Source organism: Phasianus colchicus, chromosome 7, assembly GCF_987193195.1.
Source record: "Phasianus colchicus chromosome 7, bPhaCol1.hap1.1, whole genome shotgun sequence".
Lineage (NCBI taxonomy): Eukaryota > Metazoa > Chordata > Aves > Galliformes > Phasianidae > Phasianus > Phasianus colchicus.
The window spans coordinates 14,565,766-14,579,058 of NC_143442.1; the positions used below are offsets into that span (position 1 = coordinate 14,565,766).

At 62.3% G+C, this 13,293-nt stretch overlaps 3 protein-coding genes across 26 annotated transcripts in view; 1 reads left to right on the top strand and 2 right to left on the bottom strand.

Moving 5' to 3' along the window:
• TNS1 (tensin 1) overlaps positions 1 to 5,427 on the bottom strand; it is a 53,778-nt gene extending 48,351 nt beyond the window's left edge. For 11 of the 15 annotated variants that reach the window (XM_090143758.1, XM_090143769.1, XM_031590536.2 and 8 more), the window contains exon 1: positions 5,296 to 5,427. In XM_090143758.1, coding sequence (XP_089999884.1) covers positions 5,296 to 5,415 — 120 coding nt within the window. In that variant the 5' untranslated portion in view covers positions 5,416 to 5,427. Of the gene's footprint in view, positions 1 to 885; positions 958 to 2,582; positions 2,694 to 5,295 lie in introns of those variants that run through there. The other 4 variants (XM_090143770.1, XM_090143763.1, XM_090143761.1 and 1 more) reach the window with 2 other exon arrangements.
• Positions 3,789 to 11,179, top strand: RUFY4 (RUN and FYVE domain containing 4). Of its 10 annotated transcripts, none has more exons than XM_031590544.2 (12): positions 3,789 to 3,956; positions 4,421 to 4,507; positions 5,436 to 5,499; positions 5,723 to 5,829; positions 6,142 to 6,267; positions 6,407 to 6,513; positions 6,615 to 6,758; positions 6,856 to 7,669; positions 7,742 to 7,848; positions 8,403 to 8,549; positions 9,007 to 9,138; positions 9,217 to 10,314. In XM_031590544.2, exons 3-12 carry the CDS (start codon positions 5,454 to 5,456, stop codon positions 9,317 to 9,319), a joined length of 1,833 nt encoding a protein of 610 aa, XP_031446404.2. In that variant the 5' UTR covers positions 3,789 to 3,956; positions 4,421 to 4,507; positions 5,436 to 5,453; the 3' UTR covers positions 9,320 to 10,314. The 10 variants fall into 10 exon arrangements, with proteins under 10 accessions (XP_031446404.2, XP_089999901.1, XP_031446406.2 ...); XM_090143775.1 differs by having other exon boundaries at positions 6,427 to 6,513; XM_031590546.2 differs by lacking the exon at positions 4,421 to 4,507.
• LOC116227328 (C-X-C chemokine receptor type 1-like) lies at positions 10,524 to 13,261 on the bottom strand. The gene is made up of 2 exons (XM_031590550.2): positions 12,485 to 13,261; positions 10,524 to 11,897 (listed from the first exon to the last, which is right to left on the bottom strand). The coding sequence occupies exons 1-2, from the start codon at positions 13,020 to 13,022 to the stop codon at positions 10,816 to 10,818; spliced, it is 1,620 nt and encodes a 539-aa protein (XP_031446410.2). The 5' UTR covers positions 13,023 to 13,261; the 3' UTR covers positions 10,524 to 10,815.
• Between the last annotated feature and the right edge of the window lie 32 nt (positions 13,262 to 13,293).

Consider the following 13,293-nt stretch of genomic DNA (forward strand, 5'->3'; position numbering starts at 1 on the left):
AGCATCATCCCTGTCCCCAGGGCTGGGAGGCACTTATGGGGGGTGAGGACCGTCTGGGGATGTCACCTTGAGACCCATATCACCAAATAGGCAGGATGGTGCGGGGGTGGGGAGAGGAGGGGTGACGGAACAGACAGACCTACCCACGGCCCCCCCAAGCAGAGGGACCCAGGGATGCTGGGAGGGGCCCCATGGGCTGGATGAGGCCCCGGGGAGAGGTGCCAGCTGCATGGACGCCTGGGTTCACTGCCCAGCACTGCAGAGAGGTGCGGGCCGGAGGGGGGGCTGCCTCCCCCCCGGGGGACCGGGGCACCCGCCTGCTCCATCCGCTTCTGCTGGGGCTGCAAAGCCGGGCTGGTGGGGGGGGGGGGAGGGGGGGAAGGGCACCAGGGTCCCAACCCGGAGCATGGGGGACACCGGAGCACAAACGGCCCGGAGGCTGGGGGCTCAGAGCCGCAAGCCCCTAGCACTCCCCGGCAGCTCCCAGTCTGCCCGGTTCCCCGCCTCCCAGTGCCGAGGGACAGCGGACTACGAGGACCGCAATGGGATCCCGGATGGTCGTAACGGGGAAACAGCCCCCAGTCCCAACAACCCCCCCTCGGAGACCCCTCCTCATCCAGCCCAGCGTCCTTCGCTCCCCCCGCCCGCTCCCCACCGCCACGCAGTCCCGGGCTGTTCCACCCCCCCTCCCAGCCCCAGCCGTTCACCGGATGCCCCCACCCCCGGGCCCCCCCACCGATTGCGGGGGAGGGGGGTCCCAGTGCCAGCGCAGCGCTCTGTCCCGCTTTTCCCGACCCGTTCCCGCTCCACCACCGCCGCTGCTCCCCGCCCCCCCCCTCCCCGCGACAGTACTCCCCACCCCGCGCCCCGGTCCCGAAGCCGTACCCAGAGCAGGCAGGAGAGGCACAGCCCGGTCATGCTGCCCCGCAGCCCCGCCGCACCGCCCGCAGCCGTCCCGCTCGCTCCGCCCGCCCGGCCCGCCCCCGACCCCCCCAACCCCGGCCCCAAACCCCCCCCGGCCCCCATATAGCTGGGGGACAAAAAGGGGGCAGCGCCCTCCCGCAGCAACCCCCCCGCAGCACCCACCGCTGAGCCCTGGGGGGGGCTGGCAGCGAGACCCCCACTCCCCCTTCCCAAAAGGCTGCGGTGGCGGCGGAGTGGGGGTGTGCGGGGGACGATTGTCCCCTGGGTGGTCCCGGGATGGGAGAGCCGAGGAGGGAGCAGCGCTGTGCCAAAGCTCCGCCGAGCCGGGGGCCTCGCAGGGGGGGCAGGACGGGAAACGGCTGGGCAGCCCCTCAGCTCTATAGGGTGGGATTGGGGTGCTGAGCGGCACCTCCCCGCAGCCACGGGGGGAGGAGGCCGGCGGTGAGTCCCGCAGCCTTGCGCTCAGGCGGGTGGCAGCACGGGGGGGTGAGTCAGGACGGCAAGGGACACGGAGGGCAAGGGATGGAGACAGCGGGGAGCGCCCGTCCGTACACACATCTTCCCACACCCCCCTCCTTCGCTACAGCCTCTCGTTGTTGCCCGCAAATGAAAGCCCCCGGGGAAAACGGGGTCCCCGCCCCCCATAAATCACGGCGTCCCATTCAGCGCCGGGATGAGCCTGGGATCTGCATAAGGGCAGGGACAGGGGCATGCAGCGAGGACGGGGGGGGGGCAGGAGGGGCATGGGGACACTGCCTGTCAGCGTGATTTAGGGTTCATTTTCCTAGCGGGGGTGCACTACACAGAGAGTCCCCCCGTGGGTACCAGTGAGGCAGGCACACACCCCATGCTCACACCCCCCTCCACGCATAAGGGCAGCATAAGGGTGTCATTGGTGGGGTCCTGCCCACGGCCACTGTGTCCCCAAGCCACCCCCACCTGCTTCCAGCAGCAGTGCCCCCCACTGCCCTTGGGTACCCATCCTGCACACACATAGGTGTATGCCACATGTCCTATGCATGCCCACATAGGCATCCCACACCAACAAGCTCATATACACACTCCATGAAGGGACACAGAAGGATAACACAGCAATGGGGACAGGGTGCTGTGTGGGCACAGGTGTCCCCCACACTGGGTGATGGTGGGGACATGGATGCCCCACATAGGGTGATCTTTTGGCACAGGGATTCTGCACGCATTGGGTGCCCTCAGGCACAGGGCACTTTGCTGAGGACAGGGATGCTGAGAACACCTGGCATTGAATGGGAATGGGGACCCCCCCGGTACCGGTTGCTTCATAGGTTCTCCTCACAGCGTGCACGAGGTTCCCCCATTCTAGATGCTGTAAGGACAGAGGGATCCCAGAGCTCACGCCAGGCACTGCAGGAGCACAGGGATGCAGGTTATAGAGTGGGGGGGGGTCACAGTGCTGTGCCAGGAGAGACACAAGGAGAGACAAAGGACATGCCCCCAGCCCCTGGGGGGCACACACACACACATAGACATGGTTTAACCCCTTGATGTCCACAGCCAGCTCCCCTCCTCTCCCTCCCGCCACCCCATCTCTGTGCACCCCCAGAGCCCTCCCCAGCTCCATGCTCCCCCTGCAGCCCCCACCCCGACCCGGGGCACCGTGCACTCGTGGCACCACTTACCTCAGTGTGCCGGCAGGCGCGGCAGGGCAGGAGGCAGGATACCAGGTATTTCCCCCAGCGAACCAAGGTGGCAAAGCACCAGCTCAGGCGGGTCATGGTGCCCCTGCGCGGGGGTCACCCAGCCCACGAGGGGGCACTGATGGCAGCGGGGAGCCAGCCAAACCCGGCTGTGCCCCCCGGCTGTGCCGGGCTGCGGTGCCCTGGAGGTGCCCACGAGGTGCCCAGCAATAGGCACGGGGCTGTGCGGCAATGGGCTGGGGGCTGCGGTCCCACCAGGCCCTGCCCCCCCCTCCCCTCTGGTCCCCCAGTGTCGCCTGCGCGCTGGCAGCCAGGCAGGGAGCACCGTGCCCGCCCATGTCCTGCAGTGCTTGGGAGAGAGCCAGCTCCGCCACGTTCCCCCTCCTTCTCCTCCTCCTCCTCCTCCTCCTCCGCGTCCCCCCCCCCTCACGTCTGTATTAACCCCCCCTCCCCACTTCGTGGTTTTGTCAGCCCCTCTGCACGCACCGGGTCCTTCTATGGGGTGGGTGCTGGATGCTGGCAGTGCTCCCCCAGCCCCTTGTCTTGTAGATGTGTGAGAGCTGTGAAGCTTTTTGAGCACAGCCTCCTCTGTGCACTCAGCTCTGCCTCAATTTCCCTATGGCTCTCCCCAAGCCACAGGAGGGGAGGTTCCTGCCATCATTCAGGCCCCCCTGGCCCCAAGACCCCCAAACCCCGTTGCAGGGGCAGATGGGAAGGGACTTGGGGAGTCCTTTATGTGCCCCAGGGTGGGCAGAGGGATGATGTCGGGAGCGGAGGGGACCAGGGCGCAGCCCCATGCCTCAAGCAGCAGGAAAGTGACATCACCACTGGCTGCACTGTCCCCCACTCCCATTTAATTAATTAGCAGATGGCCCCCGAACCCCCCCGCTGTGCAGAGCCAGGCCTGTGCGGGGCCATTAGCGTTATTGGCTGCGCTGAGCACGGGCCAGGCCTCGTTAATTGAATTGCACCCGCGCCAAGGGCGGGCGGGTAATGTGTGCCCCCCCCCCCCCCCCACGGCCCACCAGCACACCCCCTCAGGGACACGGCTACTGGGTGGCAATCCAGGAGAAGAGGAGCTGGGGATGGGATGCTGGGGGGGGACCACGGCACACACGTGTGCATCCATACACACAGCACTTGACCCCCCCACAGTAGGGTGCAACCTTGCTGCAGGGTGATGTGGGGTGATGGAGACAAGGGGGCACTGCCCTGTGCTGGGGGGCACCTCACATCCTGACACTCATCAAAAAAGCGGCCAGCCCCCACTCAGCACCACTTCCTGCTTTCACTTTGGTAGCGAGCTCAGGCCCTGGATGGGGGTGGTGGTTCTCCCGGCCCCCCCCGGCATTAAAGGTAGGGTTATGGGGTGCTGGGGCAGGGGGCAGGATGTAGGGGGGCTGTGGGCCTTCTTTGGAGCGCTGCTTCTCCCAAGGGGGCTCTGTAACCAAGGGATGTTGTTCCTGGGGGCTTTTGTGTGGGGGGGTTATTTTGCCAAGGGACGTGGCAGCTCTTGTGGCTGCCGTGAACTCAGCATGGTTCCTCAGCCCCCTCCCCAGAAGCTGAAAGGTGACACTCAAAGCATTCGCAAACCACGTGCCCCCCCCCCCCTGCCATGGGAAGGATTGGGGTCCCTCCAGGCCTGGCAATGTGCTTTCCCCACTCCAGAACACCAGGCAGGAGGGGCTGGTAGGGGAAGCACCCACCAACTCAGCACCCCTAAACCTGGGAGCTGGGGCAGGTGGGGCAGAGATGTGGGGCTGTGTGGGGCATGGGGGGGACTCAGCCGCTCCCATCCTGAGCACTTCCTCCTGGCCAAGGTACAAAAGGAGAAGGAGTGTGGGCGTGGGGAGCAGTGAGAGGAGAGCAGCACCCAGCAGCACCTCAGGGCACCCACAGCTCTCCAGGTAAGGGGCAGCTCTGCCCAGGGAGAACTGAGGCATGGGCATGGCCATGGGCATAGGCATAGGCATAGGCATAGGCATAGGCATAGGCATAGGCATGGGCAGGGCAGGCGGAAGGGAACACACATCCAAGGGCACCCAAGGGCACTGGGACGGGAAGCCAGGCGTCCTGCTGTTCCTCCCTGCCATGGCCAGCCACCACCTGTAGTGACTAGCCCTACAGATGTGCTACCCCCACGGGCACTGCCCTTCATCCTGTCCCCTTGGTGCCACCCCCCAGCTCTGTGCCCCCCACACCAAGTCTACCACACTCCCAAATGCCATGCCATGCCATGCCAGCCCTGCAGGCAGCATACTGTGCCAGGGGGACTCTGCCCAGCGGGGGACTGGTTTTGAGGGTCTGTATGCTGTGGGCCTGTGCCCTCTCCTCCCGACAAGGAAGGGGGAATCAGGGGTCCCATGCACTGATCATGAGGTGAGCAAGGGAAGTGAGAGCAGAAACAAAAGCAGTGCTTCCCCCATGCCATACCCACATCCTGAATCCTAGGGGAAGGGGTTGGGAACAGGAATGGGGACAGGGTGGGGGGCTCAGTCCCTGTAGCATCTGAGGAATGGGGCAGAGGCTTAGAATGAGCTGGGCATGCCATGGGGCAGAGCCCACAGGCATTTTGGATCAAGGCACATGGACAGCCAATGGGCACATGGTGGAGCACCTTCGCCCATTCAATGCCCCACGTGAATGGGGTGGCATGGGCAGGGAAGGGTGTGCCTGAGTCTACCCCTCTTCTTACCTTAGCAGAAAGCAGCCCCAGTGTAGAGCCAGGGGAGTGAAAGTCTCCATCAGTGGGGCAGTGGGAGGCCAAGCTGGAATTTGGGGATGCAGCAGTGCAAGCCAGCTCAGCGCCTCTCATGGGTGTCCCTGCCTTTGCAGAGGTCCAGAGCTGGAGCCATGGCAGGGGACGGGGAGCTCAGACGCGTCATTAAGGACCTGCAGAGTAAGCGTGCCAGCATGTCCCGTGCCAGCATGTCCCCACGGGCACCCTCAAATCATCCCGCAGCCACTGCTGTCTGTGCCCCTCGCTCCCACCGCTCCGCCTCTCCATCCCTCTGCCGGTTCCTCTTTCGCCCTCGGGCAGAAATCCCCGAGCTGGGAGCCGGGAGGATGTGTGGCTGGGCAGGCTGCCCAAGCCGTGCCAGTTCATCCCTGTTGCCCTGCAGAGACCATTGCTGAGCTGAACTGTAGCTACAGGGAGCAGAACCTGCCGGTGACGGATGGCAGTCGGGAGCTGCACAGCCTCTGTGCCCAGCTGGAGTTCCTCCTGCAGGTACTCCCCTCCCTGGGGGGCACTGGTAGTAGAGGGTCCTCATGCCAAGCATTCTGGGGAACCCTGGATGATGTCATCTGTTCGTGGGCATCCCCAGCCATACAGGCGTGTGGGCACAAGGATTGGCCCCGCCTGCACCCATATGTGGAGCATTTTTTGTTGTGTGTGCAACAAAAGGGGAAACTGAGGCACAAAGCCAGCAAATAGAGCTGTTCCCAAACATGTGGGGTTCAACTGGGGAAGCCAGCTGAGTACCACAGAGTCAGGCTGGGCAGCACAGGGACCCTCCTAGCAAGCCCGTGTCTCTTCCAGTTTGACCTCAAGGAGAAGAAGAGCTTCTTTGGGCAGCGCAAGGACTACTGGGATTTCTTGTGCCAGGGCCTGGCGCAGCGTCGGCAGGAGCACGAAGGCATCCGCTTCGTCATCTCGCTGGACAAGGTGGGCATGGGCCAGCGGAGGGGGCTCACGGGGCACCCACTGGGTGGGCATGGTCACAGATGCAGGACACACGGTGCACGGGCTATGCTGGGGGTGCAGGTTGGCATGGCAGTGCTGCATCACCCCTGCTCCCCTTTAGCTGAAGACCCCTGTGGGCAGGGGCCGTGCCTTCCTGCGCTACTGCCTGGTGCACCGGCAGCTGGCCGAGTCCCTGCAGCTCTGCCTGATCGACCCCGAGAGCCTCAGGTGAGAGCATGGGGAGCACAGGGGTGGCTGTGCCACTACAAGGCATGGCTCACTGCTCTGTGCGCTCGAAAAGGGTGTGTGAGATTCTGTTTTGGTTGCAGTGAGTGGTACTATGCCCGCAGCCCCTTCCTGAGCCCCCAGCGGCGGGCTGAGATACTGGGCAGCCTGTATGAGCTGGATGGCATCACCTTCCACCTGGCCCTGCACAGGGCTGACCTGGACACCGCCTGGCCCATGTTCTCTGAGTGAGTCCTGGGCACATGAGGGAATGCCGGAGAGAATGGGGACACCTGGGGCTCAACATTACTGCCTCGGTGGCCCTGAGCCCCATGTCCCCTCTAGGACGCTGGTGCGGCCCAGTGTGGTGAAGATGACCCTGCAAACAGAAGGTAGCAGCACAGGGGTACATGGATGTCCTGATGGCATCACCCAGCCAGTTGCAGTGCCCCACAGGGTGCCAGGCTGTCCCAGCCCACAGGCAGGGGGTGAGGAGGGGGATGATGTGGAAGCAGAAGAGAATGGAGAGGAAGACATGGAGGACGATGAAAAGGAGGAGGACATGCCCAGCACTGCCGAGGCACAGTGTAGCACCAATGCAGATCCCAACGTGACCCCAACACCCGACCCGGGGATCACTCCTGGCTCCCCAGCTTATAGTGGGATGGAGGCATCCCTGCGAGCACAGGTGTCCCAGCTGCGTGCCGAGCTGGGACGACAGGAGGAGGCCTGGCGTGCCCAGCTGGAACGGGAGGAGCGGCAGCACCGGCAGAAAGAGGAGCGCAGTGCCCGGCAGGTCCGGCTGTGGGCCCACGAGGCCGAGGCACTGCGGGACACCAACGCCTTCCTCAGCCGAACTCTGGCCGAGGCGGCGGGTGGCCCGGGGGGGCTGGCACAGGCTCAGGAAGAGGCTCGGCGGTGGCAGGAGGTGGCGGAGGAGCGGGCAGCACAACTGGACGAGGCAATGGCAGAGGTGGCGGTGCTGACCTCGCGCCTGCAGGAGTGCCAGGCTGCGATGCAGGCACGGGGACAGACAGATGCCCCAGCCCAGATGGCCGCCCTGGAGGAGGTGCTGCGGCGGGCACTGGAGCTCTCCCGTGACCCACTGATGGACAATCAGGAAGAGGGGGACCCCAGCACGGCTGCTGGCATGGCAATGGTACGGGCAAGCCATGGGGTGCCCCACTGTGGGATGTGGGTCTAAAAGGCCTGAGCCCTGCTTATCCCCCAGCACCTCGTGACCCTGGTCACAGCAACACAGGAGGAAGCCTTGCAGAGCAGGCAGCAGATCCAGGCCCTGCGGGAGGAGGTGGTGCGGCTGCAGGAGCAGCTCAGCAGGTGGGGAGGGGACAAACTGCAGGGTGCCCTACATGCTGCAGGGGTCACCCCTTGGTGCCCCACTTTGATCCAGGGGATGGGCAGGGAGGGAGAGATGTGGAGAGGGAGAGGTGGAGTTGGGAAGGGAAGCAGGTAGAAGTTTGGAGATTGATGAGTAGGTGGAAGGATGGAAGCATCAGTGGGGAGAGTGATGGGGGAATTAATCTGGGGTGAGCAGATGGAGGGAGAAATGGGGTGATTTGGGGTGATTGGATGGGTGAGCAGAGGGATGAAGGGATGAAGATTGGGTGAGCAGATGGAGAGGAGGATGGATGGATGGATGGATAGATGGATGGATGAAGGGATGGATGGATAGATGGATGGGCAGAATGACAAAGGGATGGCTTTGGGGAAGGATGGATGGACAGCTAGGGTGGATGTTAAGATGGCTGTGAGGATGGAGAGCTGAATGGCTTTAGGAATGGATGGAGAGGTGGCCAGAGGGACAGGCAGACCTTCTCCCCACTGCCACCCTGGGGCTGGGCTCAAAGGTGCCACACCTGCCCCAATGCCAGGGCTCGTCAGGACGGGGAGCGCTGGGCATCAGCCCTGCAGCGGACGCAGCGGGAGGTGCAGGAGCGGGAGGCCATGCGTGGCGCAGAGCAGGCACGGCAGCAGGAGCTCATCCGCGACATGAAGGGGCGGCTGCTGGAACTGCTGCGGTGAGAGCAGGGCCCTGCCCCCTCACCTGCCCTCTGTACACATCCTGCCACCCCCTCCAGTGGGTGTGCAGCCACACACACTCGATTGCTCCCAAAGCTCTTTGCCCAGAGGAGGGCACCAGAGCCCAGGGAAATCCCACTTGCCACCTTGGGGAGGCTCGGTGCCCAACTTAGGTGCCAACCTTATGTCACCCACATCAGGTCGTGTTCCCAGACACCTAACACTGTGAGCAGTGCAGTGTCCCTGCTGTTGTCTCTGCACTGCTCACAGTGTTAGGTATGGTTATGGGATAAATATTATGTGGGTTATGGGATAAATCTGGGCACAGCAGCTACAGAGGGGCTGTTGCATGGAGCCTATCAAACACAGGAACGCACACACACATACTGATTGCACATGCAACCCACCCGCAGTGGCCCAGTATCCCACCAAGGGTGACCCATCCCCTCCCTGCAGGGAGAAGGATGCCCTGTGGCAGAAGACAGAGGGCATTGACCCACAGGCACCCAGCCCGGCGCCCCGTGATGTGGGGCTGTGCACCCGTTGTGGCAAGGATTTTCGCCTCCTGTCCCGGCGGTACAGCTGCAGGTGGGCACGGGAGGACACGGGGGAACATAGCAGGAACAACAACCACTACCACACACCTACCGTCTGCTCTCTCAGCAGGCTGTGCCAGGGCAAGGTGTGCCACACATGCTCCGTGGACATGGGGAAGCAGGGGCGATGTTGCCTGCTCTGCTACCAGCAAAGGCACCCACAGGCTACGTGAGCTGGGAGGACATCCAACCTGCTGGGACATGGGGCCGGCGGGTAGGTCCTGCTGCTCTGGTTTTCAGGGTTGAGATGTCTTTTGCATGGCTGGCCCATGGAGAAAGAAACAACCCGGTGCTGATATCCCAGTGGCTCCAGTGTCATCAATCCGTCATTGCTGCTTTGATGCCCTGAGGGGCATTGGGAATGGGCATGCTGCTATGGGGAAGTCTGAGCCCTCCTTGGGTGGACTGTCTGTTTATGGGGTGTCTCTGCCGAGGCAAGACTTCACCCCATCCTGATGCAGGGAGTATGCAAGGGGAGAGGGCTCTTAGCCAACAGCCTTGGTTTCCTGCCAGGCACCGCTTGAGCAAGACCTTTCCCAGACATAAAGGTGATGGGTTGGCCCTGATCTGCTGCTTTGCTGCCCTGCAAGCCCCCTGCTGTCTCTGTCCAACTCAATTCCTCCTCCCTCGGTGCCAGGAACCCTCATATCCTGTTCCCAGCCTCACTCCTATCCCACAATCCCTGATGTCCTTAGGATTAAGGATCCCAGGAAGCTGTGGTATGGATGACAGAGGAGTGGAGTGGGACCCCAATAGAGAAATGCTGGGGAACGCTGGGGCAGACACCATGATGTCAGATCACATATGGGATGGCAGGAGGGACCCAACCTGGGCCACAAGCCCCTCTTTGCTCTGGTACCAGCCCCAGTTGCCTAAGCCAGTGCGGAAAAGCTCCCTCCACCCCATCCCAGTTGTGTAAGGGGCAGTTCCTGACTCTTTGCACAATGCAGTGCTGTGGACAGGGGGTGTCCCAGGTGCTACCACCTTCATGGATTGCAGGGGAGAGACAGGGCTGGCTCAGTGTCACCAAGGACAGGGAACAGTCACTAACGGATTTTGCAGGGATTTGCTTTATTTGAGTTCAAATGGAACTGGGAAGGGGGTGGTGAGAGTTTGACCTCAGCCATGTTTCCAGGTGCGCAGAGGTGACACAGAGACCCCATACTAGGGAAGGACTCAGTGGTGGCACAGAGTGACGCCAGGTTGTGGTCCCCTTGAGGGATGTGCAGGATGCAAACCCTCTGCAACAGCCTCTTGGGTAACAGCACTTTCCCGCACTCACTGTCACCAGGAAATGCCGTGGCTGAGCAGTGCCCCGGGGACGTGCCCCAACCCCTCCTATCACCCCCCAGTCAACAGGAGCCATACAAGCGTGGAAAAACTCGCCACCTCCTTTATTGCTGGGCAGCTATCATTGCCACACCGGGGCCATGATGTCCTCAAAGTCGTAAGCTTTATCCCAAAGCGCAGGGAGAGTATGCAGTGGTCAGCATCTTTCCATTGAGACCCCCATGCTGACGTGCGCAGTGTGACCGTGTGCAGCCCACAGTGACACCCATCTGTGTGCCAGGGAGCCGTACCCACTGCCCAAGGCTGTGTCTGGGGTTAGGATGCTGGGGTGTATGGGGTGCCAGGACTTCATGCACCGGGTCTTGGGGAGCAGTGGAGCTCAGAGAGTGGTGGAGGTGTTGCCAGAGGTGGAAGTGTAGGAGGTGCGGCCGTAGCGTGCCACAGCATCCTTGCTGATGAAGCCGCGCTGTGCCAGGATCTTGAGGAAGCTGTTGCGAAACTTCTGCCCAATGAAGGCATAGATGATGGGGTTAATGCAACTGTGGGCAAAACCAAGGACCTGCGTGATGGAGAGAGCTGTGTCGATGTGTTTCCTCCTCCCACAGGTCTCGCTGATGGCATGCGTCCTCATGAGAGTATCGCTCACCAGTGTGATGTTGTAGGGCAGCCAGCAGACAAGGAAGACCAGCACCACAGCTAGGATGACCTTCATGGCACGCTGCTTCTGGACGTTCTTGGTCTGCAGGAGGGTGTGCACGGTGACACCGTAGCAGAAGAGCATGACCAAGAGGGGCAGGGCGAAGCCGAAGGTCTGCGGCAGCACCCGCAGCACCACCCTCCACTTGGTGGTATTCTCATTGCCAATGCGCTCGTAGCAAACCGTGCCATTGCGGTCTGAGACAAACGCCTCACGGAACAGCAGCACGGGCAGGGAGAGAAGCACCGAAAACACCCAGATTCCCACACAGACAAACTTCACCCAGTGCCTCTTCTCGGTGACAGCACGGGTGGCGTAGACGATGGCCAAGTAGCGATCCACGCTGATGCAAGCCAGCAGCAGGATGCCACTGTAGAAGTTGGATTCCTGCAGCACCGAGATGGCTTTGCACATGACGGTGCCAAAAACCCATTCGTGGGCCCAGTAGACGGCCCAGAGTGGCAGGGTGAGCGCAAAGAGCAGGTCGGCCACAGCCAGGTTGAGCAGGTAGATGTCGGTGACGGAGCGGTTCATGTGGCTAGAGGTGACCACCAGCACCACCAGCCCATTGCCCACCATGCTGAGGAGGAAGACCAAGCAGTAGATGAAGGCTACCAAGTATTTGTTGGCTACGGAGCCTTCATTACGGCATGGAGAAGAGGAGCTATCGATGTCCGGCACAGCCAGGCTGTAGTTGCCATAGTCAGAAGTATAGTTGTATAAGATACTGAAGAGTTCGTCAGCATCAAATGTCCCCATTTTGCCTGCAAAGCACAAAGCAGTGTGGGCTCAGGGCACCTCCAGCACTTCCAGTTCCCATTGCTCTCCCACACCCCATAACCTCACTGCACCACACAATGAACCATGCCTGGACACCATCCCCACACGTCCCCCTGCCCAATAGCCCCATATGCACCGCTTCACCTCAGCACTGCCCTTCTCCTGTCCCCTCCAGGTCTATCCCCAGTGAAGAAGCGCTCCTGAGTCCCCCTGGTTGGTGTGAGTCCTTTGAATCCCAATGTTCTCCCTAAAAACAGTTCCCATGCCAGCTCCCTGAACGCACCACAGTGCCCGGAGCAGAGGAAAAACACTTCTCTCCACTGTATTTTTGGCTTTTTCTGATTCCCCACCCAAATTCCCTGCAGTTCCTCTGGGGCCAGATTTCTGCCCACAGAAGGGGAAGTCCCCATTTCCTCTCCCAATCCCACACAGAGAACTATTTGGGGATACCAGGTCCCCCCAGGGTTGGGGTTACCTTATGTGGAGTTGGGTTTACTCTATGCGGAGCCCTCTTGCCCAGGTTAGCAGGGTGCCCCATCGCACCCCAAAGCTAAGCATCCCAGGCACTCACCCACCAGTCGCTGCCTCTGCTGCACCCCAAATCTTCTCCCCTTCCCAGCTCCCAGATTTGGCTGCTCCGAGGCCTGGCTGAGCGCTGCCACGGGATGTCCCCCGCCGTCACCCCAAAACGGAGCCCCTGGGAGCGTGGAGACGTGGGCCCACTGCTGCCACCGGGTCCCACACCTCTGCCAAGTGACCCTGAAACAGAGCTGACACTGCTGCTTTATGCAGCGCAGGGAGGAAGCAAGGTTGCAAAACCTTCTGCAGTGCAAAGAGGAAGCAGCGGTTTGGGGGGGCACCTTCCCAGCACCCCCAGCCCAGGGCACGCCGCACCTGGGATGCGTGGGGTGCTGTCTGTTTGTGGGACTCTGATAGCTGCAGGGCTTCACTCCATCCCTGTGGGTGCTCCTGTACTCCGGGGACACTCCCGTATTATTCTGGGGCACTCTCACATCATCGGTGACACCACAGCTGCAGGGAGCCGGCTGGGTGCAGCTTTTGGGGCTCCGTATCCCTGTGGCATCATCCCACATATAGGCACTCCCCATTCCAGGGCACCCCTTCCTGCTCCCTGTCTCCCCCTACATTTTTGGGGCCCCCGCAGCACCCCACCCCCTGTGGGCACCCCCAGGCTGCGAGGGCCCCCAGTCCCTGAGCACCCCTCAGCTTTCGCCTCCATTTGGCTCATCCTAATCCCATCTCCCCGCGCACACCACGACCGGCACCCCGCACTTCCTCTCCCCGCCCACCCAGCACGGCCACGCCCCCCGGGAGGTAGGCGGGGGCAACGAGTGACGTCACGGGGGGGGGACAAGACCG

What these genes read in the sequence shown, in the direction of transcription:
- LOC116227328 (XM_031590550.2), bottom strand. Translation starts at nt 13,022, where the DNA reads ATGGGGAGTGCCTATATGTGGGATGATGCCACAGGGATACGGAGCCCC. An exon ending in GCAGAGGCAGCGACTGGTGG is followed by an intron (nt 11,898 to 12,484) that starts GTGAGTGCCTGG and finishes TGTGCTTTGCAG; the next exon opens with GCAAAATGGGGACATTTGAT.
- RUFY4 (XM_090143772.1), top strand. Translation starts at nt 5,382, where the DNA reads ATGCAGCAGTGCAAGCCAGCTCAGCGCCTCTCATGGGTGTCCCTGCCT. An exon ending in GCCTGGCCCATGTTCTCTGA is followed by an intron (nt 6,759 to 6,855) that starts GTGAGTCCTGGG and finishes TGTCCCCTCTAG; the next exon opens with GACGCTGGTGCGGCCCAGTG. An exon ending in CGGCTGCTGGAACTGCTGCG is followed by an intron (nt 8,550 to 9,006) that starts GTGAGAGCAGGG and finishes CCCTCCCTGCAG; the next exon opens with GGAGAAGGATGCCCTGTGGC.